Here is a 27,207-nt window from a genome sequence, read left to right as displayed (position 1 = left end):
GCTCTAGATATTTCAATTTATTTCATTCCACCTTAAAATATAATTTATCACTTGAAAAATGGAATAACTTTAAACTTCAAAAATCTTTGATTTTTGCTATTTTTGTCATCTTATAAATTAAGCCTTATGTGAAATTGTAATTTTGTTTTGTTTTGTTTTGTTAAAGAATCATGTTTTAAGTCAATTATAATTTATCCTTCCTGGTGCTATTTATTCTTTCTTTATTTTCCTTCTATTGTCATGAATTGTTTTTAAAGGAAATTCTAAATTTTCTTTAAAAATCCCTTTCTGTTCCTTTAGTGCTAGTCTACTATCAATGATTTTTTTTCCTTTTTAGTTTTTTTCATAGACATTCTTTTTCCTACATTTTTAAAAGGGTAATTTCCAATGGAAATGGAATTCTAGCTTTAAGGATATTTTTTTCTATTTCAATAATTAATGATGTAATGTCTGCTGACCACCATCTTGTCTGTTAAAAAAATCAGTCTCAGTCTTATTATCATTTTACTATAGTTTATTCTACTTTAACGGATCTTTCTTATTTTCAGATATTCTTTGCTTAACTTTCCAGGAGTTTAACTATGTTGTACCTAGGAGGTATTTACTTTTTTAAGAATCTGCTTTTCAATTATAAGGCATTTTAAAGCTATCTTTTATTGAATTCCAGGGAATTTTGATCAGCATTTACTCAAATATTTCTTCTATCTTATTTCCTCACTTCTTAACTACTGGTTCTGCAAAAGTATACGTTTGGTCTTTTAACTATGCACCATCAGTCTACTCTTCTATATATATATTTTTTTTCTCTCTCTTTTTTAATCTAGCTATTTTATATTGACCTATATACTAGTTCACTAATCTTTTCCACCATGTTTATTCTCCAATTAAACTTGTGTATTAAATTTATTAACTCTATGCTTCAGCATTGACATATTTTAGCTCTATCGTTTTCCCTTGACTTATTAAATATACATTATTGGTATTTGCTACAATTTTTCACCTTTTTTCTATATGTTCTTAAGCCTTAATCTTAATTATTTCAAAATCCTTTCCTAATAATTCCTAAATCAACATCATATCTGGGTCTTTTTACTTCTTGTTTCCTTTTTGGTTTTGGTCATTTTCCATTTTTAAGCATATCTTATTATTATTGATTGAACATTATGGATAAACGATTGTAGAAGTTCCTGATTATGTCATCTTCCTCCACAGAGAGTTGTTTTTTTTCTTGCAGATATGTAGAATATGATTACCTAAATTAGTTAGACTTTGTTATAACTGGTCAATTTCATTTTTCCCCTTATTCCTGGGAAGTAGCTCTTACTCCTAAAAACTAATTTTTCTCTAATATCAACTGGAGTCACAAGCATTTACGAACTCTGATTCCTGGTGCCTCATGCCTGCTGAAATGTCTGCTTAGGTCTTTTGTCTTCCAGCTTTGCTTTCTTTGAGTCTCCACATATGCAAATGTAGTATATATATATATCTATAATTATCACAGGGAAAATTGCATTCAGATTTTGGGGTTCATTTCTCTGAAGTTTCTTCTTTGTGCCTTTATTCTCATTTCAGCTACTGTGCCAGCCCTTTAACCCCAACCTCTGTTTCACAAAGTATGTAATTTCTGTTTGGTCTCTTTTCCATAGCACAGCATATTAAAAAAATGCCCCGAGTCACTGAAAATGTAAAACTCATCTTGTTATGCTTCCTTTCCCTCAAGGACCATACCTCATCCAAGCCTCGCTGCACTGAATTCTCTCCAATGGCAGTCATTTTATGTATATTGTGCAGCTTGTATAGTTGTATTTGATGGGAGAGTTAGTCAGATATATACAATTCCATCAAGTCCAGAACGGAAAGACCACTCCATTTGTTTAAGTAGAAATATCATGGAAGATACTTAAATAGTATACCAATTTGATATTTAACCTGGCTAAATTGAAAGTATACATTTTGAAAGAGAGCTGGAATTCTCTAATTGATGGTAAAACAGGCAAGTTATTGGTCTATTATAAATAGTTTTTCATTCAACCTTATTAAAGACAATATATATTTATCTATGTTATGAGATAGTATATAAAATAAAGACAATTGAAAAAATTATTATATTATATATTCATTCTACTAAACAAGATGCATATACTTGAAGAGAATATTCTTTCAGACAAGATAACAGCTATAAATAAATAAGTTTGTGGAATTCTTTTAAGGTTGGATATTTTGTAATAATTTGAACTTGCCTATTTAGAAACTAACTGGTTATAACACATCAATCATTTTATGATTTGTTTTAACCTATTTGGCTGTATGCTATGACAGAGTTGTAGGCTGATTTTTTTTTTCTTTACTTATTCTGTTTTGTATAGATATGTGTGTTTATGGACATGGGCATATATTTCTTAGAAATGATTTGATTATTACTAGTTAGTCTTTACAAATCAATTTCTAATTCTTCATAGAATGCTGAAAAAAGTAGGAATGATTTTCAGTTGGGATTTATAAGTTTACAGTTTTTTCAGTTTTTTATGAGTCATGCTTATGATTAAAAGTGAGTGAGTATTAAAAAGTGGCCCATTGTATCATTAGTTTGAAGAAAAAAAAATTGTACAGGAGAATCAGCTTTGCAATGCTGCATGTTGACACGTGGTAACACAGAATGTAAGTTAAGCAATTTTAAAGGTATTATTCCCAATTACAGTGAATATTCTGATATAGGACAATTGTCCTTTTAATGTGTGGCATTTGAATAGCTGTAGAATTAGTCTTTTATTTTATTCATGTATTAAAAACATTGCAGGCAGAGCTTAACATAATTCTTAATGATTAGTATTCAATACAAGTGTCTTAGATTCAGGGAAATCCCAGATTCCTTATGTGTCTTTTTTTTAAATTTGAAAGTAGCATTTCCAATGTATACTATATCTGCATAAAACAATTTAATGTAGAGATTTTGAAACTCTCTGGTTAACCCTATGATGTCAGATATCCAGGATAAATCATATTACAGTATCTTAACCACTTACATGTCAATCAACTTTCTCCCAGAATCATCTATAAATAAATATGTATCTTGTGTAAAGGTGGTCACTTTCCCAAGTAAATATTATTCATGTAATAAAAATATTAACTAGTCAGAATAAATGTAATGATCAGTTGATTACAGTTCTTATAGGCTAGGGCATGGGGTTAATCTTAGGAAATGACTTATTTGCTCACCTGGTAAAGCTACTGAAGCAAAGGTACGAGGTCTTTTAAAAAGCAATTAGAATCAAGACTATCCTGGGAAAAAAGTATATTAAAAGGGACAAGCTTCAATGAACCAAATTCTCTTTTATTATTCCCATCAAGTCTTCCTTTCTTAAATGTACTTCAGCTAATCATTAACATTTTATGATGGAGTCTAAGAAATTATTTGAAAAGGATCACATATGGCATATGAAATTATGGAATATTCAGAAAAAAATATGAAATAATATCTGTATCTCTATGTCACATAAAATTATGTAGTCTTAATACCAAAATAGGTAACATTAGCACTATTTAAAGGTATCTTTAAAACTTGCTAATGAGGTAGAATATCACTTAGAAATTATTCACATATATTCAAACTAAGAAAAAAAAAGACACTACTAATGTACTATAAACAATTTGACACCTAAAATTCAATAATACACATTGCACCACCTCATAGCTCAGCAAGTCTAAGCTTCACAACCAGGCATTTAAATCATAAATGTTCCAGTATATTTAGCTTTCCCAGATAAGGAGAAATTCTATCTTAAAAGAATTTAAGGCATCAAAAATGCTGTAGACTCTGTAGTAGACATTTGGTGTAACAGACGTTTCATTCATAGAAAAAATTGTCTCTACACACTTTCTAAATTTTTTCCATGGAAAATATCTTATAGTTGCCAAGAGTGAACCAACCTTCATGATATTTACAAAAAAAGAAATGTAGGTGTATACATAATCAACATTTTGACAACAATTAGGTAGCTAATATTAAAAAGGAGCTTAAATTTAGAGGAATGAGGAAAAACAATTTGAAGACTTGTTTGATATGACAAGTCTAGTCTCTATAAGCTGACACCAGCTATAGAACTCAGAGGCTCCTTCTTTCCAATATAGCCACCTCTTCAGCTAGGGAGCTTCCCCTCTTGCATATTTGCCTAGGTGCTATAGTGCTCTCTGTCTCCTGACCTTGAAAATATAGAGAACATTATAGGAGTGGGAGTTCCTTTCTACAGGAGCTCTGTTGTAGAGTTCTGTGAAGCCTAAATGTCATACTCTGTAAAAATAAGAGATTAGGGAATTATGTGCATTCTGCTACTGATGTAATTATAAGTTTTCCCTCAATAAATTTTAATTTATATTTTCATGTGGTTGTAGTAGTGTGAGTGAATCTGCACTTCAAGTGGGAAATTTGCAAGCTGATGTTGTGAGAGCCCAGAGAGAGTATAAGGCAGGATGTAGGCACTGGGAGCTAACATCTTAGCTTGTTAGCCCTGGAGAAAGGAGGAAGTATATAATTACAGGAATTTATTAGAGATGTTACTAGAGTTAGGTGTCTGGCGTGAAACCAGGGCTTGCTCTGAAATGAAAAATGGAAAAACTGTACTTATCAATCAACAGAAGATGCAGCATAGACATTGACATTGGGGGAATAGATTGGACACAGCTGAATACAGAGTAAGTAAACTGGAAGACATATTTGAAGAAAATTAACCAGAATGCATCTGAGAAGCTGAAGATTAGAGAGAGAGAGAGAGACAGAGAGAGAGAGAAATATGTACCAAAGGAAAAAAAACTTCAATGTAGAATCATAGGACTTTCATATGAAGACACCAAAGAAAATGGTGAGGCAGTGTTCAAAACAAAAAAGTAGACTAAGAGTTTTCAAGAATAAATACAGACATGAATCCTTAGATAAACAATTATTAGAAGCTCCAAACAGAATGGAAAAATACTATCACCTAGATGTGTTATGGTGAAGTTTAGAATTCCAAAACCAAAGAGAAAACCATTTAACTCACTATGAAGTTATCATCAACAAAAGCAGAGTACAGATGACAATAGAGAATTGTCTTCAAAATTGATGCGAAGGGGGAAAAACTGTTACTCTAGTAATCTTTAATATGCTAAATTGCATTAAAAATGAAGATGATATAAAGATACATTAAAACAAAAAGAATGAATTCATTGTTCAGAGAACCTCTTTGGAAAACTACTTAAGATGTTTGTGTCAGAGGCTGCAATCATTATACAACATTCATTCTCATTTGTCTTCCTCAGAGAATTCTGTTTGGAATAGTATTTTACTGACTTCTCATCCTCAAATACTTGGTGTCTCTCTTACCTTCCCTGGTAGATATAATTGTTCTCTCACTGTCTCTGCCATGCTTTCCAGTGATTAGAAGATATTTTCCCACTGAATTTAGGATTCACCAGTTAATTTGACCAAGGCACCACCAACAACAAATTATGTGGATTTGTGTTTGAAGAAGAACAAAGTATGAAGTAATGCTTATAGGATGCTAGAAGGTGACTGTGTTTTGCTTTGATAAATATTTTCCTAGGGTAACTTGGAAGGCAGAAAATGTACCTAATGAAACCATGGCTTTAGGAGAAGAGATATTAAGAGAGAATGTGTATAATATGAGTTGATTTTTATTAGCTGTATTTGATAAGATACTACAAGAAGGAGATCAGCTCAGAAAAAAAATCGTGTATTTTCTAATAGACATGAAAGAGAAGAGGAAGAAACTAGAAATTTCATGACTTTTAGGGCTAAAAATGCAAATGTAAAGGGGTCAACAAATAAATTAGCCTTAGAGCCTTAGGGACAGAAACCCTTATAATGATTGCAGACAATGATTTCTGAATTGCTATGAGCCACTGACATATTTTCCCTTTTAAACAGGGTGTTTATTTCAACAATTTTGCCCTTATTCATCCCCAATTATATATTGAATTTTTGGTGGGCAAATAATGTTTCCTTCTAATTCAGTGGTCTCTGGAACAAGCAAAGCCACATTGTATATGCTTACATCAAAGGGTCTTGAAATCAAGACCGGTGCCAAGTTTTAAAGAGATTTGGGGGTGTCAGGGAGCAGGTAAGTGGATTTTACCTCTAAGGGGCACATAGTTATTTGAGTCTAGAGAATGGACAGTGAACAGATTGTATTATTTGTTCACAATTATTTCTTTCCCTCCCTTATCATGCTTTCCTGGAGGTGGCATATATGTCCCTGCTACTTTAACTGTGCTTTGCCAATGACTTTGTTTTGCCAACAGAATATGAGAAGACATGCCATAAGCCACTTTAAGTTGCCTTTAAGTGGTTTCATTCTGTGTTCCTGATCTTGCCTTCCCAATGACTGCCTTTTCAGCTCATATTCTGAAATGAAAATTCACTTGGAGTTGAGCCTAACCTAGTAGTTGTAGCTTAGTCATAGTTCTCATATAATGCAAGCTAGAATTAAATATTTGTTGCTGTAAGCTACTGAGATATTTTGGTGATGAATCAGCACATAAACAGCTGATTAATAAACATTCTGTATCTGTCATCTTTAGCATTATCACAGCATAATGTACTGTATAGTTTTGTCGTATATCTTGCGCATTTTCTTTCTCATAAGAACGTGCACTCCGTAAGGATGAGGATTTTTGTCTGTTTTGTTTATTGTATACTTAGTACCTGAAATTATGCTGGCACAGGTAAGTAACATTTACTGAATGAGTCAATAATCTAGACTGATTCGAAACTTCATGTGGAAGAGTGCCTATTCATAAATAATCAAGAACTCTTAAGGGAAAATAATGGGGGCGGGGCTGATAAAACAGATACCAACATCCATTTGGTTTGGAAAATAGATCTAGTGGACTTTGTGGAGCCCTTAGGAAGCAGTGTAATATATACTGCAGGACTTGGTATAGGTCCAAATTGGAGTTACAGATGAAAACACATTAGGAAATGAAAGGCACTGGCACCATTGGTCATCCTTGTAAAAAGTAGATAAATTGACATCATAAAGGTTTACCAGATTGATCAAAGACATAGGCTATTTATGCCCTAAAAGAAAATGAGATTATTTTATGGCACTAGAAGAGGGGAAGATTAAAAAAAACAAGGACATTAAACATAAAATGATCAATCAATATTACTACAGAAACATGAAATTTCTTTAAGCAAAAGATATAAACAGGGAAAAGACAAATTTAAAAAACATAAAAACATAATAGTCATAATAATAATTACATATCATTAATGAGATTAGAAGGTTTTAAAACAACTTTTGTATTACAAAACCAGAAAAGTTAGGAGCATTACCGCAATAGAAGAGAAGATAATCTTACAGATATCCAGAGATCTGAGGATAAGCCAACTATAGGCAACAAATTTTCTTTTTAGAAAACTAATTATCATTTTTAATATAATAGAAACAAAAATAGTTTAAGTATAATAGGTAAAGAAGTCTTGGAAGTTTCTGATATAGATACATTGTTGTTCAAATAGTTTAGAAAAAAAAAACAAACAGGCACCCTGATGATGTGTAAAAGGAGATGTAGGAAATAAATTAGGAGTTCTAGAAAATTGAAAATGCTTAATTAAGATCAGTCTTGAAAGCAGTAAAAATCAAAAGAACCAATAATAATATAAAAAAACAGTGATATAAAAATGAGGGAAAAGAGAAAAATCTTTATACAATAAGCCCAATAGTATTTTATATGTAGGAGAGAACAGAGAGAAAAATTATGAATGTAAATATCCCTTCAAAAACAAAAACAACAAAAAATAAACGCTTTGAACGAAAACTTTCATGGCTAGAAAAAGGAGACTCAGAACTCAGATTAAAGCATCTCAACATATTTTAATATAAAAACACCACCAGAGCTAAACATATCCTGGTGATATTTGTTTATTATAAAGACCAAAATACATCTCAAAATTATGGATGCAGGAAAAAAGCTTACCTAACAGCATTAAGTCAGCTGGCTGATTGTAGTTTTCTCCTCCGCCAAACTATATCCCATCTCCTCACAATATATAGTGGTGCAAATGTGGACACTGTGGTTGGTTTGGGGGGAGTTTTTTAAAAAATAAATTTATTTATTTATTTTTGGCTGGTTGGGTCTTCGTTGCTGCATGCAAGCTTTCTCTAGTTGCAGTGAGCGGGGGCTACGCTTTGTTATAGTGCACGGGCTTCTCATTGCAGTGGCTTCTCTTGTTGCAGAGCACGGGCTCTAGGTGCACAGGCTTCAGTAGTTGTGGCACGCAGGCTCAGTAGTTGTGGCTCACGGGCTTAGTTGCTCTGCGGCATTTGGGATCTTCCTGGACCAGGGATCGAACCTGTGCCCCCTGCATTGGCAGGGGGATTCTTAACCACTGCGCCACCAGGGAAGTCCTTGGGGGTGTTTTTGTATTGCTATTTTACAAGTCATTACCTGCTTCAACCATCAACCAAACAAAAAATTTGCTTTACCATGAAGGATTTTTTTTCAGTGATTCTTTACTGCTACACAATTCAGCTAGAATACCCTTTCACAGTTGGTGACTGTCATAACAATAACCAGGGCTGTTCTGTTGTAGCTTGTGTATATGACAACCAAGTTATTTACTATGAGTGTACTGGGGCAGCATAATTATTAAATATGATTGTTTTTTACAAAGCAGAGATAGGGGTTAAGGAATGTAATGACTGTTTTACTTACTAAATAATGTGAAACATAAATTTCTGTATTTTAAAAAACATGTTAAATGATTTGGGTTTTTATTTTTTTTAATCCATAACCTATTCTATAAGAGATATTGTTTTAAAATCAATTCCTTTGTTATATCAACTAGATCTATGATTATATCTATGGCATTATGAGATTTTAAAATAAATAAATATGTTCTAGCTATGAAATATATATATTTCACATATTTAGTTATATGCATGACAAGTTTTCTCTAGTAAACGCTCCAAGAAAAGGAAACTGGGAAAAAAATAAAAATCTCTCCCCTTAATTTTAACATGGAGAATTAAGAATTAAGTCTCTTGTTTTAAATTTGTGTTTGTCCTTATGGACCTAATTATAAAATTTATTTCTGGGAAACGAATACATGATCTCTCTCTCTCAAGCTAATACATAAATAGTGATATTATGTAACACACACTCAAGTAATATGTTTGTGTGTATATATATCATATGTTTATGTGTGTGTGCTTATATGTGTCTGTGTGAAATAAAAATCTCAATGTGTGTGTGTTTTTTTTTTTTTTTTTAGTCCTCCTTACTCCTTCTGAAAACTGGATAACAGTCCTACAATATATAACCTTTTTTTGAGCTCAAGCAGAGTACTCTAGGGATTTTTTGGCAACTATTGAAATGCTGATTAGACTGTACTGTAAAATTATCCAAGATAGTGTCTTTTTTTTTTTTTTTTCCCAGAGAGAGCAATTACTGAGTAAAAATAACATGGAAAGGCACAAGATCATTTACCATGTACACTAAGATTCTATGAGTTATGACCTTTGTTAATCTTATTTAGATAAGAGTGCATTGTTTTCTAAATAATAAACTGACTCTTTCTATGTGATTGAATTATATCATGAATAGCAAAGGCAAAACTTTAGACTATTAGTCAAAGATTTCTAAATACATTTTGAACCATATCTTTTAAAGTTTCTCCCAAGTGTTTTTTACTCCTATAAGGAATGCCAGTTTCATAAAATAACAGGTAAACAAAAGTTCATGTATTATAATTATTATTCAAAGATGATAGTACCTAGTTATTTATGGACTATTGACTCTCAGTTGTCCGAATTCTTAAAGGTGATTCTACATGTTATATGTCTTCAGGATTGATAGTTGCATGTTTTTTGTTTTTTGTTTTGTTAAAATTAGTGTTTAGAGTAAGTTTTGTCTGATATCTTTTGTTATTTTAGGATAATTTTATATATTTCCTCCCATGGTTAATCATATTATCCTAAAAATGTGATAGAACATAAAGGTATTATATTTAGGATTAAAGTTTCAAAGGTACATGTGAATATTTATGTTAAACACAAATACTAATAAAATATTTGAGCATTAAATGCACACTGGGCTCTTTAGAATATGCTTTCTACTCTAAAAAAACCCAGGTCCCAAAGACCTTGGTTTCCTTGAAATTATTTAATTCCTAGTAACTCTATTTTTATATACTTAGTGATCTTTATTGTCAGAGACATCCAATGCTCATTGAGTTCATCTCCATTTATCATAATATCTCTGTTTTTTCTAATTTCCTCTTTTAGTAATCCTATAATTATCTCACTAGAATATCATATACACACACATACATACACACTCAGTAGTTTTATTTTCCAAATTGCTTGTATTTTTTATCTTATTAGACAGGCTCTTTATTCATTCTTTTTATTCATTTGCCTATCAATGGACACTCAGGTTGTTTCCATATCTTGGCCATTGTGAAAATGCAGTAATGAACATGAGAATACAGACATCTCTTTGAGATCATAATTTCAATTCTTTGGGATATATACCCTGAAGTGGGATTTCTGGATCATATTGTAGTTCTATTTTTAATCTTCTGAGGGACCTCCATACTGTTTTACATAGTTGCTACACCATTTTACATTCCTACCAACAGTGTACAAGGATTCCAATTTCTCCACAACCTTGCCAACACTTTTTATCTTTTGTTCTTCAACAATAGCCAGCCTAACAGGTATGAGGTGGTCTCTCACTATAGTGTTAATTTGCGTTTCCCTGATAATTAATGATGTTGCGCATCTTTTCATATACCTGTTGGCTATTGGCATGTCTTCTCTGTAGATACGTCTGCTCAAATCCTTTGCCAATTTTTAAAATTGGGTTATTCATTGTCTTTGTATTGTTTTGTTTTGCTATTGACTTGTAGGAGTTACTTATGTATTTTGGAAATTAACCCCTTATCAGATATATGGTTTGCAAATATTTTCATGCGTCCTATATGTTACCTTTTAATTCTGTTGATTGTCTCCTTTGCTGTGCAGAAGTTTTTTTTAGTTTGATGTAGTCCCACTAATCTACTCTTGCTTTTGTTGTCTATGCTTTCTGTCATGTTCAAGAAATGTTTGCCAAGACCAGTGTCAAGAAAGCTTTTCCCCATGTTTTCTTCTAGGAATTTTACATTTTCAGGTTTTACATCTAAGTTGTTAATTCATTTTAAGTTGATTTTTTGTATAGTAACATAGGTATCCAATTTCATTTTTTGCATGTACGTATCTACTTTTCCCAATACTATTTGGTGAAGAAACTCAGTTCCCCATATTATTACTCTTGGCACCCTCATGAAAGATCAATTGACCTTATATGCATGGGTTTAATTCTGAATTCTCTGTCTTGTTTTATTGGTCTATATGTCTATATTTATGCCAGTACCATACTGTTTAATTACTGTAGCTTTGTAATATATTTTGAAATCAAGAAGTATAAAGCCTTCAGTTTTGTTCTTTTTTCTCATGATTGTTTTATATATGTTGGGTATTTTGTAGTTTCATAAAAATTTTAAGACAATATTTTTCTATTTCTGTGAAAAAGTGCCATTGGAATTGTGATTAGACTAGCATAGCATTAAATTTGTAGATTTCTTTGGGTAGTATGGACATTTTGACAATATTAAGCCTTATAATCCTTGAGTATAGATGTCTTTCCATTATTCATGTCTCCTTTAATTTATTTTGTTTTATCAATGTTTTGTAGTTTTTAGTACACAGTGATTATATCTCCTTGCTTAAGTTTATTCCTAAGTATTTTATTTTTTTCAATGCTATTGTGAATAGGATTGTTTTCTGAATTTCCTTTTTGGGTTGTTCATCGTTAGTGTATAGGAACATAACTGATTTTTGTGTGTTGATTTTGCAAACTGCCAATTTTACTGAGTCTGTTTCTTCATTCTAACAGGATTTTTATTTGTTTGTTTGGTTTTGTTTTTGTCTTATGGAATCTCTAGGGTTTTCTACCTATAAGATCATGTCATCTGCAAACAGAGATAATTCTACTTCTTCCTTTCTCATTGTATTCCTTTTACTTTTTCTTCCTTATTTATTTGGCTAGAACTTCCAGTACAATGTCGAATAGAAGTAGGTGAGAATGGGCTCCTTGCCTTCTTCTGGATCTTTGAAAAAACTTTTTATTTTTTTAACATTGAGTGTGATATTAGCTCTGAGCTTATCATATATGCTTTTATTATTTTGAGGTATCTTCCTTCTATATCTAGTTTGTTTTGGTATATATTCAATAATAATGGAATATTATTCAACCCTGAAAAATAATAGAATTCTACTATATGTGACATGCATGAACCTGGAGAACATTATGCTAAGTAAAACAAGACAGTCACAGAAGGACAAGTACTGTATGATTCCACTTATATGAGGTTTCCAAAATAGTTAAACTTGGAGAAGCATATAATTCAATAGTGGTTGTAAAGGGCAAAGAGAATAGAGGAAATGGGGAGCTGTTGTTCAATGGTTGTAAAGATTCAGTTATGCTAGAAGATTAAATTCTAGAGCCCTGCTGTACCACATAGTGACTACAGTTAACAATGCAGTGTTGTGCACATCTAAATATGTTAATAAGGTTGATCTCACGTTAAATGTTTTTACCACAAAAAACAAAATAAAACAAAAACATGCAAGGAAACTTTGGAAAGCATTGATGTATTTAACACCTGGATTTTGGTGATGATATTGCCAGTGTTTGCATTTGTCCAAACTCATGAAATTGTACACATTAAATATGTACAATTCTTTGTATATCAAGTGTACCTCAATAAAGCTATCTAAAAAAAGAGACACACTGTAGTTATTCTCCTGGAATTTAGAGTAATTTTAAGTATCTGGCTATTCATTCAGTCCTTAGACATTCTGCAGAAATATTCTAAACCTCTCTTGATTTATAAATAAATATTATCTATCAGCTATTTTGTAGTGATTAGTAGACATTTCATTTTGAATACTTTGGTATTATACATTTTAATAGTTTGAATCAGTTTGGGCATTTTATAGTCTTCATACACTTTTTAGGATATCCACTATACTTAGAATTATCCTTTTGAGTTGTATAATAGCATCTTTAATTTCATGTGTAATTATTATTTCTAAAATATATTCCTCTTTTATAAGTCTTTATTTTTTTAGAGGAGTTTTAGATTTACAACAAAATTGGGAGGGAGACGCAAAGGTTCCCCATGTATCTTCTGCCCCTACACTTAAATAGGATCCCCCATTGTCAACATCAATCACCAAAATTGTACTTTTTTTTTTTTTAACCAAGGATGAACTTATATTGACAGATAATAATCACCTAAAGTCCATAGTTTAACTTAGGGTTTACTCGTGGGGTTTGGACAAATGTATAATGCAGAATGACCACCATTATAGTATCACACAGGATATTTTCACTGTCTTGAACATCCTCTTTGTTCTGCTTATTCATCTCCCCCCACCCCACCCCTGGAAACCACTGATATTTTTATTGGCCCCATAGTTTTGCTTTTCCAGAATGTCATATAATTGGAATCATAGAGTATGTAGCCTTTTCAGATTGGCCTCTTTCATTTAGTAATATGCACTTATTGTTTCTCCATGTCTTTACATGCCTTGGTAGCTCATTTTTTTTTTTTTTTTTTTAAGGGTTAACATGGTAAGTTTTATTGTTAAGTGAATTTTGTCACAATTAAAAAAACATTTAACGTGTTAGAGCTCATTTTTTTTTAACAATAATATTTCCTTGTGTAGATGTGCCACAGTTTATTTATGTATTCACCAACTGAAGAACATCTTGGTGGCTTCCGAGTTTTGGCCGTGATAAATAAAGCTGCTATAAACAGTCTTGTGTAGGTGTTTATGTCAAAAGAAATTTTCAGCTCCTTTGGGTAAAAACCAAGGAGCGTGATTACTTGATGGTATGGTATCCCCTAGGAGGATGAGCTGAGAATTTGAATATGACAAGTGGTTCACCTTGAGCTTTGGCCCTAACAGCAATAAGTTATTTCTTTATAAAATAAGATGTGGAGATTAAAAGACATTTAAATACATTATTCCAAGAATAAATGTTTATCATGATTTTTGTTTGTTTGTTTGGATTTTTGTTTTGTTATGGTTTTGGTTTTAATTTCCCCAAACATTATGCAAACACAGGATGACAAGAACTAAAATGTGTCATTTGTATTTTGCAAATCACTGACAACTACAGTGCAGTTGTATATGGATTATCTATTGCTGTATTGCAAATCAAGCCAATTTAGCAGCTTAAAACAACCAATATTTATTATCTCACTATTTCTGGAGATCAGGAATCTAGGTTTGACTTAGCTGGGTGCCTCGGGTTCAGGTTCTTGAGATCCCAGTGTAGCCAGCAGCAGAGGTTATGGTCTTATTCAAAGGCTTGCCTAGGGGGAGGCAGGGATGGTTCTTGCTTCCAGCTTGCTAACATGATTGTTGTCAGTTTTCAGTCACTTGTCATATGGTCCACTAGGTAGGGCTTCAATACAACCTGGTAGCTGGATTCCCCCAGGGGAACAATCTAAGGGAAAGTGAGAAAGAGTACCCATTATAGAAGCCATGGTCCTTTCATAACCTAATCTTGAAAGTGACACCTCATTAATTTTGCTATGTTCAATTTATTAGAAGTGAGTCACTAAACCTAGCCAACATTTGAGAAAAAGGAATTACTTAAGGGCATGAATATCAAAAAGTAGGAAACATCAGGGACCACCTTAGAGACTGCATACTAAAGGTTGTTTCACAATTTACAATTCATAAATTCTCAACTATACGGAAAGTGTATAAAATGTTAAAGTACTAATCTTAATATACTCCATTTTGTCTAATGGGGCATGGGGAAAAGTTACTATACTTGTAATACTAGTGTATCAACAAGTATCAGTTCTTTCTTTGCACTTGATCGTCTTCTTCCAGGGATATGCTTCCTCTTGTAAGACTCTACCTAAATGTTTTCTGGGCCATGAATCTTTTAAGACCCACTGGTACAGATTTTTGCAACTTTCTTTGTGAAAACAATGTGCTTTGTAATACTACTATCATAATAGTTCTGTGATTTACTTATTTATCTCTGTGTGCTGACTTTTTTTTTGTTTTTTTACAAGTGTCTTCATCCTAGTTTTAGCTAGTTGAAAGTCCTTTGTGAGTCTTACTGTATTATGGGAAGTTATAGTTTAGCTGGAACTTATAGACTTTAGAAACCAGGAACTTGACTTCCAAGACTACCTCAAAAAGTTTTAGGAGATATGTTCTAATTTATTTTGCAACATTTCTATATATTTTTTCATCAGAACAGTGTTCTATTTTGTATGTAACTGCCTAGGAACATCATAATATTTTTAAGGATTCTAAAAATTATTATGGCCCTTAGATTAGTTATTTCAACATGAATTTTGGAAATATGGCCATTGTCAGAAGCCCCTTTCAATGTTTCACAGCCTTGCCATCAAAGAGGGACTGAAGTTCTTTCCTAGTTCCAGTTTGAACATTTCGGGGAACATACTCCTTTTGTGAATCATTGTGAATCGGCTGCCTATCCTTTTACCCTTCAACTGTGAAGGGAAAGGTGGAGTCCTGTAAAAACGTGGGTCTCATGCTCTTCCCAGGTCAACTAGCTTTATCAGGAGGGATAGAGCCTTTAGCAATATGACAGATCCTGATAAAAGCACATGATTCAGCTCAGGGGATCATGTGTTTCACAGAAGAAGGTGCTCTACCCATGAAATGTTATGTTGGTGAGGGCTGTTGAACTAAAAAATAACATTTGAAGTCAAGTAGTGTAAATACATTTATAGAAGAGAACTGGGAAATTCTCTGTTGAATAATGAATAAACACAGACACAGACACACACACACACACACACACACACACACACGTCGATGTTCAGTAGCAACATATAACACTTTAAAACATACAATTGTACCTTTAGAAGCAAATTAGAATACTCCACACACTTACCAGATGCACTAACCTAAAAAAACTTATTATCATACCACAACTAAAAAATTATTACCTCAGAGAAATTATTTTTATAGATGTTTTATATTCACGTATCCATGTGGTCTAATTGTATTTATGTATAATGTTAAATCACCATTAATTTAATCGTGGTTGAAGCTCTTTATAAAATTACATTTTAATTAAAGCTTTCTGTTATTTATATAGCTATTTGAGATTTGCTATAGTAAATAACTTGCTGTAATAGATATGATTGTAACTTGACAATAAAACAATTGGTAACAACATGTCCATTATGCTTAATGTCTAATTCATAAGTGTCTATAGGGGAATGTGAACATTTGTGAAAGAGGTATAAGCATAAATAGATGTATGGTCTAAATATTTTAATGTCCCTTTCTTATAAGATTATTTTATGAACATTATTATCATTAAATAATTTAATATGAAATATTTTTCAGAACACTATCAGCTGTATGTTCCTGAGTCAGCTCAAGTTGGTTCAGCTGTTGGGAAAATCAAGGCAAATGATGCGGACACTGGTTCAAATGCGGACATGACATACTCCATCATTAATGGTGACGGTGTTGGGATATTCTCCATCTCCACTGACAAAGAGACCAGAGAAGGGATCCTTTCCTTAAAGAAGGTAAAAAAATATATATATATACCATTAGTGATTTAGGCAATTCACTCATTTTTCCATGAATGGAAATTTGGCAGAGGTATGAATAATGTATATTGTCATGTCATTAAAATGATCAAATATTTCCTCTTTAATATGAATTACATTTTAATTATGATTATGTCTAACTGTTTAAATCCTCTCTTAAGAAATGTATTTTAGTAGGGTGGGAAGATTGGATATAGAATACACTATGAATGTGTTGCCCCATCTTTGTTTTCAGATAACAGATATCATGAATACCTGTTCTATTAATGTCATTACTCTATGCTGCACTAATCAAAGTAGCATTAAGAGACCTTCTAACTAATGTAAAAAACTTCATCATGTTGGCTAACAATATTTAGGAGACGAGTTTGCTTGACAGTCATGGATCTTTTAGTGAAGCCATTAACCTTATTCCCCATTCTTTTTTATTCCTAAGAATTTGTCATTGGACTAAATCTATTGCTTTTTGCTTTTAAGAGAACATAATGCTCATGTCCTTGTAAAAATGAAGTGGAACACAGGCAATTAGCAAAGAAGGATTTAAATGTAATTCCTAATGCAGTATGTCTCAGTCTTTAAATGTTTAACAACTTTAGCTTGTAAATCTAGTAACACTTAGGTCCCTAGGCCCTTCCCTCCATATTTTGATTCAGAAAGGATGGAGTGGGGGTAAAGAATTGGCCTTTTTAACAAGTACTCCAGATGATTCTACTGTGTAATATGTTCAGAGCACAGGCTGAGAAATTTTATTCTGATGTGCTACTGTAATATCGAAGTGAACCAATCAATCTATCTTTCAATCTATCAATCATCTATTTATCTATTTGAATCTAGCTATCTTTCATCTATCATCTAGCTATCTATCTAATCATCTATTTGTGCATTTTGTATATACTTTTCACACGTGTAAATTCTCATTTATTATTCTAATAATCACAATTTTATATTGATTTAAAATTGAGAATGAATATGCCTTTTGTATGTAACAAAAGGGGCCTGCAAAGTAGAGCTTAAAGTGTGTAAATACTTAAGAAGTAGTCATCACTGGTCTATATAAAATATTGATTCTTCACCTAAATTATCTCATTTTAATCTTTCTGAGATTGTCAAACTTGGATCAAAAATGTGTTAATAAAAATAGCCAACTTCCATGTCTTTATTTAACAAATATGTGAGCTTTGAGTGTCTCTTATGTGCCAGTAACTGTGCTCTACAAGAGTGATGAGAGCCTGAGCAGAACCAAAGTCACTGTCTTCTTGCACAGAGCTTCCAATCTATGGAAGTGGAGAGATACCAATCAAATATCACATGCATTCTTAGATAGGTAATAAAACTGTTCTATGAAGGAGAGTTATACAGTGCTGTTAGGAAAACAAAATCTAGGGTGTTTGGGGCTGTCTGATGGTCAGCAGTGATTGAACAGAGAACTGAAAGAAACTTAGGAGGTAGTTAGGTAAAGAGCATTACAGGAAGAGGAAAGAAAACACAACAAGAACCTGAATGGAGTAGAACATGGTACAGTAAGGACCTAAAAAACAATTGATCCTGGAGAGAGTGAGGGAGTTAGTGCATAGGTGAGCACACAGGGCCTTGTTAAATTTTACCCAATGGAGAGCCATTGAAGCTATCTAAGCAGGAAGTGACAAGGTCTCACTTGATGTCAGTATTTCTAATTAGTTGTTAATATAAACTACACAAGGACAAGACTATTTTTTAACTCATCGCTGCATTCCCAATGTCTAGCATGTTTTCTGACATTGTGTAGGCATTCAGTAAGCATTAGAGTAATTAACGGATATACTATGGATTAAAAAATGAAGTGAGGATTGTCTGCTTTTCATTCCTTGGATGGCTTCTTCACTCAGGTAAATCCAGGTAAGCAGATGAATAACTGTTTCTGAAAGATGAGTCTTGAACCCTAGGGAACACCAGTATTTAAGAAACAAGCGGAAGGCAGGAAAGAAATAGAGTCTTTGAAGAAAATATCAAAAAACAGAGGTGAATTTTATCATTGAAAATTCCCAAGGGATGCTGAACAGGAGGAAGACAGTCATTAAAAATGTGAAGGATTCTAGAACTGAAACACAATTTAGGATTATAAAGATTCATTCGATTTGGCAAAAGGGGGCAGGGTGATTCTCACGAGCAGCTTTCAGCTCTCCATCAGCACCCACGTCATCATTATCATCAAAATAGATAGTAACAGCAGATAACATTTGTTAAGTGTTTCCTCTGTGTCAGGATGAGTTTTAAGAACTTTTCCCAAATCTTTATTGAGCTGGTACACCTGTTATCATTCCTTTCAGTCTAACTGGAGCATTATGATATAGGGAATATTATTATTCTCACTGATAAAACAAACTGAATCACAGAGATAAAGAATTGTGTCCATGTAGAAACTGATTGACAGAAAATTGAACTCAGGAATCTGTCTCTTCAGAGTCTGAAAAGTTACCCATTTTACATACTTGAATGAAATATATATATTTATTATTTGCTACAATGAAGAGAAGAACGAATTGAGTGTGGTGGAGAGAAAATTGGAGGCAAGGAAATGGGAGAAAAAATTAAAAGAAAAGAAAAACCAAAACAACACTATCCCCTTTGAGAAGCTTTGTAGTAAAGCCAGGGAGAAACTTTAAAAAGCAAATAAATGAGAACATCATAAAATGGAGATTTTTTTTTAAAATGAGGATACATTCTGATTACCCGTCTTTTTTTTTTTAATTTTATTTATTTATTTATATTATTTATTTATGGCTGTGTTGGGTCTTCGTTTCTGTGCGAGGGCTTTCTCTAGTTGCGGCAAGTGGGGGCCACTCTTCATCGTGGTGCGCGGGCCTCTCACTATCACGGCCTCTCTTGTTGCGGAGCACAGGCTCCAGACGCGCAGGCTCAGTAGCTGTGGCTCACGGGCCTAGTTGCTCCGCGGCATGTGGGATCTTCCCAGACCAGGGCTCGAACCCTTGTCCCCTGCATTGGCAGGCAGATTCTCAACCACTGTGCCACCAGGGAAGCCCTGGAGATTTTAATTGTAGGTTGGGAGACTGAAAGTGTGTTTATAGCAGATGGATAAAAGGTCAATAGAGACAAGAAACTGAGGATAATAAAGAGAGGGTAATTGAATTTAAAAGATGCTCTGAGGTAGAAATGACCCTGTTTGGGATCTCGATCCCAGGTGGAAAGAAAGAACCTATGATAATATTCCTCCTTCTTTGACAAAATCAAACAGGAGGGAGAAATAAATGTTTGCAGATAAGTTTGCAACGATCGAGCTGGAATACGTGTGGGGTGTGGGTAGCAGGGGGATCCTTGCCTATTGAGAACTATTGTCTTTATAAAGTAGGAAGTTAGATCATATTTGCAAAAAGTGAGGGTAGTGGTGGATGATGTGAATACACACATAATCCAAAATACAAGTATATGTTGTGGGGTCAAGGACAATGGGGATCTTGCCACCCTGCATGGCCTCAATTAATTTGATGCTGTTTGTGAAAAATGAAGGCAAAATGGTATATGTGCAATGTGTGCACATATATATAGTTAACATTCTCTATTCTATATTGCATACACATATACACATACTCAGTAGATATTTTCAAGATAAGTGTTTCAATTGCATCAATGGTAATGACTATGCACTGAAAATAACCTTGATAATGAGTCCAAATTATCTTTCTCTTTTTTTCCTGAATTTATTTTCTAATGTAGTCTACACTTCCTCTAAAATGCATTAATGTTTCCATTGACCTATTTTCTTAATCCTTCAGATTAGGATTATCAGTTTTAGAATTATTCCATTGCTATATATTTTATGTTATAAATAATTACAATTTGAAAACTAAACTGTATAACTCTGTGGATTTTAACCTTTAAGAGGCACTCATTCAGATGGCAGGGAACAGATAAAACAATCCTTTCAAATCTGTTCCTTATTTAATCTCTAAGGCAGCTCACTTTAGCCAGCAAGGCAGAACAGCTAATCTTCCCAAAGATCAAAATCAGCACTGCTCTATAAATCAGCTTGCAGGAGCATCTGCACATTCCTGTCTATATCATGCCTTCAACAGAAAATTGCCAAGTTGAATTCACCGGTCCATGGTGTGGTATGTTGTAAATACACTTTGATAACTTTCATTTATTGTTTAATGGAGCCTGACTGGGTGGAAAGGGGGGAAAAAAAAGATATGGATGAATGCAACTTGATGTGCTCTTTCCTCTGACATAAACCCTGTAGCTAGGGATGGGCTTCATAGCAGTCTCTCTCAGATTCTCTTCTTGTGGTCCATATGCCAATTTGCTTTCTTTATAATAAGCAGTTGTTCCATTTTTCTTTTTAATTCAAGACTCCAATCCTATTTGCTTTCCTGACTCTCAGCAAATACTGTCTGTAGTATCACTTCTTCTTCAAGTGTATTTAACTGCAAATACAATGCCTAATATTTTAAGCCAAAAATCTTAAACTTGGTTTTCAAGTCAGTGAAGGGTGGTGGAAAATACAATCTTTACTGTCAGATGAAATATAAATTTTGGTCCTGCCATTTAAGAGATCTATGAATTATCTCAAGTCTTTTAATCTTCAGTTTTCTTATTTTAACATTTTACGAAGTGATAATTACAAAGAGATAAAATAAGGTAAAATAGTACTCTAGGCTGTGTCTGGCTAATAAGTACAATAATACTTCAATAACTTTTGGAAATCCAAAAAAGGGGATATATGTATAGCTGATTCATGCTGTATAGTAGAAACTAACACAATATTGTAAAGCAACTATACTCCAATAAAAATTAATTTTAAAAAATAAAAAATAAAAACAAAAGTTACCATAAAAAAGTACAATAATACCTCAATATCTACACTTCTTGTCTTCCTTTCTTTTTCTATTTGCACCAAATTTTAATTACACTTTCCAGACCTCTCCATGTGGTTATTTTACTGCCCTCCTTTATTTCAGGTTATCCAAATCACCTATAATCACACAAAGAATGACACATCCTGTGTATATTTTTTTGAATAATGTCAATATTTTCTTATTGAAGCATAGTTGATTTACAATGTTGTGTTAGTTTCAGGTGTACAGCACAGTGATTCCTATATATCTATATCTATATCTATCTATCTATCTCCTTTTTCAGATTTTTTTTTCCCTTATAGGTTATTACAAAATATTGAGTATAGTTCCCTGTGCTATAAAGTAGGTCCTTGTTGGTTATCTGTTATATATGGTAGTGTGTATATGTTAATTCCATCCTCCTAATTTATCCCTCCCCACCCCCCTTCCCCTTTAGTATCACATGCACATGCTGTCACTCATGGCTCTTGGTGATCCACTTCCCCCTCTGTCTTCTGTAAAAGATTTTTATCAAAGTTCAAGTTTAATTTAGTCTTTGCAGTGCAACATTTCCAGGGATGTTTCAGTCACAAAAACTTTTTTTGAATTATCTTCTCTGTTTTATGTATCAAGGTAAGCATTTCACTAATTTTTCACTGTAGAAAACACAGCAATTCCATATCCCTCTTAAATCTGCTAGATCTAATAGAGTAGAAAGAACTTATTCTAATTATTCATTATGAATGTACTGATAATTTCCATGAATGTGTATCTGTGTGTGCTACAAGTGTATCTCTGTCCACAGTAGTTGTTAAACATTTTTGCAACTGGGTACCTTGTATTTTTTAAATTTTAATACTGTAGTGTGTAAAAGATCTTTATACCATTTTATTTAACAAAGGATCAGAGATGGATGGTGAGAGTAAACATAAAAAGTTATAACAGTATTTTTTTAAGTTTAAATTAATCCTGAGAGAAAATATATGAAATGTTTCCAGCTATAACCATATTAGGTCCATTCCAAATAGCCACATTTTAAATTTTCTAGTGGATTGCATTTATTGAATTTTTCTTTATCATTTCTTTGACTTGTGTTGAGTGACAGAATAAGAATCAAGACATTCTTTGCCATTGGGTTGTAAAGTTTTGGTACTGTGAACCACAATGTGTAATAAAAACTAAGGCATCCCAACTTATTATAAATGCACACACAGGCAAACCCATGTGCACACTTTGTATATAAGAAGAAATAGGTTTCTAATGCTAATGAACTATTTACAAAAACTAAACATTCATTAGAGATTTTATTATTTAAAAAATCAGCCAAGCTACTATTTTTATTCTTATAAGATTCTAATATCTGGAAAGTGGTCCTCCTGCTCAGCCAGAAGCTGAAGAGGAAAGTCCAACTTTCAATTCAGTGAAATCTATCACTATATTTATAATACCTTTTGACAGAGGACCGCTTTGGGCAAACTTTTGTTCTGACTCTTCATCTATAGGCATAGCCATGGAGTGATAGATCCACTGAAACTATTTTGAACATTAATTAACAGTTTTTAACACATATTCCTACAATATAATTTAGTGTACTAGTTGAAACAGCCTGTTGAGTTAAGCTATCCACACTCATGAGTTATTGGTAAGTTTTCATATGTGTGGGGCTATTGAAATATCCACACACGTAACACACATATATATGTGTTAGTAAGTAAATATATATAAATAATATAATATAGAATATATAAATATACTTCATATATATTATGTATGTGTATTTGTTATTTAAAATATTTTAAAATATTTAAAATATTTTCGTTCATTTCCCCAGTCTTCAAATGACAGTGAGCAAATATGTAAGATTTATTTGTATCAGTAACCTTGGAATTATACACATTAAATGATCATGACACTCTTCTGCATAGAGAAATTTATAATATGGCTTATACATGTGTTCCAATCTTCGCAGAATGTCCACCATCCAGGAGAGGACTTTGACAAGGACCACGAATCATGGCATAATAAGAAAGCCTAGCTGATGAAACATTCAAATTCATGCAATTTTTCTTATGTTTTTGGCAAACTACTATCATTTAAAATATGCCTTTTTTCAGAAAACAATAATAATAATTTCAGTCACTATTCCAGGATTTGGCCATTTTTTGCATAATTGAAGTGACATTTTTTCATGTATTAAAATGTCGGTATCGGTCCTATTATTATCCTCCCATTCCTGCAATGGAAAACCTGGATAATGATGCAATATAGAAACTGGACCAAGGAGAGGTCCTGTGGAGTCTCTTCTCTTATTATTTAGGAAAACAGAATTTTAGGACTTTCTTAAACTCCAAGAAGAATTGAGTCATAGAGCAACTTGACTAAATGCTGTTTTCAGTATCCATCTATTTATGATGGTTATATAGTTCCAGAGGAGGAATATATTAGTGTGATTTAATGAACAGTAGAAGTGATTAATGAGAAACAATTAAAATGTTCCAAATATGTAAAGCTGGCTAGAAAGATGATAACTTATCTATAGGAATATGAAATGTGTTCATATGAAAGAGGGAAAATCATGATTTTAAAAGTTAGAAAGAGCGGTGATATGTGAAAGTAATTACTAGGAGTAATAGGATAAAATTAAGAAACTAAAACGTAAGATGAAAATTGGAGTCAACTCAGTTACAGTGAATTGCATTAGGACATTAAACAGTAACTAAAGAAAAGTAAGAGGAGCCCCACTGCCTGGGGAAGTTAAAATTACACCAGAATAAACACATTAAAAAAAAATTAAAATTGAAGTTAACTAGTTAATTTCTCATTTCAGATAAATGGTAGTTTCCTAGTATAAGTATATCCTATGTGATAACTGACACATATGTTATTAAAAATAATTTTAATTTACTAAATTTGACAACAATAATCATAGTATTTGTTAACTACGAGCATCAATGAGGTGGTAGCTTTGTTTTCTGACTCTCAGAACTTGGACCACAAGTGAGACTTGTCCAGGGAGTTAAACCCAAAACAAATTCTATACAAATGAATAAATAATCTGATGGTGTTCCTGGAATATTTCTCTCTAAACATTAATATTATGTTAGTAATCTCCAGGAGAACACCTTTGCCTTAGGCTCACCTACTTCTCGTCTTAAACATTGAACTGGTAATCCAAATTTGCAGTTTTCAAAAAAGAAAAAGGAAACTTGGCACAGTTCTGAAATTTGGTTAAATGAGATAAACTACGTTCAAACTGTAAACACTCACACCCCCTCCACCAAATATCTTGGTGAGGCCAGATCTATGGAGTAAATAATGGTGAACGTTATCAAAGACTGGAGCCTATTTTTTCCAGGAGTCTTCAAGTAGCTCAAAAGGGAAGGAAGAACTCTTTCCCCAGTTCTTTTTTTCAGCTTGATTGTTTTAATCATCTGTTCAATCCAAATGATTATTGTCAGAATCCGGCCCAAAAAACCTACAAGCATGGGCAGTTGAAATTTTAATATAGTATAGCTGGAAGAAACTATTTATTATGCGCAAAAACCATCTCCGGCTCTATAATCGCCCTTATCAAGTTCCCACTGTGTCTCATATTTATGGAGTTATTCTGTATCCATTTTTGTTTTGTTTTGTTTTGTTTTAAGACAGGAGAAGGGTATGTTTTGTGTTAGGTAAACTCGCAGCCAGACATTTCATGTTTTTGCTTTCTTTGGTATTCTGATAACCTGAGTACATTTTCTTTTTTTTTTTCTTTTAATTTTTTTCCTCCACCTTTTCATCAAAACCAGGTTTTAGATGAATAGGTCTCACTGGTCTTGGTATACTGTTTTTGATAGACTATTTTAGGTAATAAAAAAATCTGCTGGTAACTATGGAAGGTGAAACCCACAGACAGAGTTCTAACTAGTTTCCCAGGAGCAAAAGCTTACTAAGAAATTACTGGAATATCTCTTTACAATGTATGAATGGTAAGTATTTGGAAAGCTTTACCAGGATTTACAGTAAGAGGAAAAATAACAATTATAATCCTAATCTAATCTCTATATACTACTGTAGTTTTAATACGAAACAAAGAATTAACATGCTTTATATTGTGTACAAAATCCTGCAGTCTCCAAGAATAAATAGTGTAATTTCTTCCCAGTTTTTCTATACTTGCAATTTAGCACTGCCATGTTTTCTTCATAAATGAGGTTGTTAAAAATATTTCCATCTACATTAATTCATCTGCTTCTAAATTCCTGTCCCAACCTGAAATAATCCTCTCTTTCCTTAGTGACTCAAGATGGGTCCTATCCATCCATCTGCCTGAAAAACAAGTCCTCCAAAATGATTATCATTCTCTTGGGGTAGCTAAATATACATGAGATAATCATAAACATGAAACCATGTGTTCACATAAACAGCCTGTACCTTTGCAGTAGGTAGGTTAGTGTTAAGAAAAATGACATCTAACTTGCCAGGGGGCCTGCTAAAAATGGAAAAAGAAATACCTGTCATATTGGATGCACAGCTTGATAATAATATCTGATGGGGTAGAGGTGGCCAAAAATATCTCCACAAATTTCATTGAGAGTCTTTCTGACTCTCAATGAACCTTAGTCATTATAAAGTCTACCAGATACAGCAGATTGAGTCTAAAAAATTACATTGATCTAAACAAGTAGCAAACCTGCCAAGGGTGTTGCTTTCCATGAGCAAAATGCCTGGATTCTGGACAGTCCATGCTCCTCTGCACCAAGGGGACCACACCCGTGCACCTAATTCTTGATAGGCAGCAACTGTGTACCATTTCTAGAACAGGTGATTTAAATTTGGATGAGACTTCTTGAATTAGCCTAAGACATTCTTATTTACTAATGTTAAGGAGAGAGGAGTCAAGGAAAGAAGTACGATAAATCCGTGGGTCCAACTGAAAGTAATGCAATCTGCCAAACAAGACGGATGTTAGTTACTTTGTCAATTCATTTTTAGTTTTAATTCCCCGAGAAGGAAATGAATCCCACTTGGTGGGTTATAAACTTCAGATCAATTAACCCTTCTTTAAAGTAAATAAATCTAAAATATATAATATCTGCACCATATATAAATGTATATGTATTGTATATATGGTTCACATTTAAGAATTTTAGTTTTAACATTATTTAAAATTTTATTTTGTCTTATAAACACTTGTAAAATATTGTAATGACCCAGTCTCATCCATGTCCCTGAGAAGTATTCTAGGTTCTTATAATCTGGTTTGGAAATTAAATGGTTTTTTTTTCCTTCTATGCAATCTCCAGTCTCTGGGAAGGCCACTTTTCTAAGGCAATTCAGAAAAAATAAGGGAAATAATCATCAGTAGGACTGATCTTCTGTTTATAAGATCCCGTTAAGGATACTCTACAAATTCTCCTTGGCTCTTAGGGTAAAGGAAAATATCTGAGTTCCTCCATAGGGAATGATCATACTCTGATCCTGCCAAGAAAGAAAGCTGCAAGATTGAAGCAGGCTACTGAAAAATCAGTGGCAGAAATAGGGATGAAAAAAATATCTATTGTTTCTTTTCATAGATGTTAATCTATAGGTAATTCACAAGGCTCAAAATAAAGGCTGATATCCTTATCACCTGCGCTAGCAACAACATGGAGACTTTTGATATGGCTAATCCTAAATCTAAGCTCATTTTAGGTCACAGAGCCTATGTGTGTCATGTTTAACACT

The 27,207-nt window shown here is 32.9% G+C and overlaps 1 protein-coding gene across 7 annotated transcripts in view; it reads left to right on the top strand.

Moving 5' to 3' along the window:
• The window catches only part of CDH18 (cadherin 18), a 993,557-nt gene that overhangs the window by 868,776 nt on the left and 97,574 nt on the right, over window positions 1–27,207 (top strand). For all 7 annotated transcript variants that reach the window (XM_007188233.3, XM_057541771.1, XM_007188232.3 and 4 more), the window contains one exon: window positions 16,458–16,645. In XM_007188233.3, coding sequence (XP_007188295.1) covers window positions 16,458–16,645 — 188 coding nt within the window. The remainder of the gene's footprint in view (window positions 1–16,457; window positions 16,646–27,207) is intronic.

This window comes from Balaenoptera acutorostrata, chromosome 2, assembly GCF_949987535.1.
Source record: "Balaenoptera acutorostrata chromosome 2, mBalAcu1.1, whole genome shotgun sequence".
Classification (NCBI taxonomy): Eukaryota; Metazoa; Chordata; class Mammalia; order Artiodactyla; family Balaenopteridae; genus Balaenoptera; species Balaenoptera acutorostrata.
The sequence above is the reverse complement of the archived record's forward strand: the minus strand, read 5'-3'. Positions and strand labels throughout refer to the sequence as shown.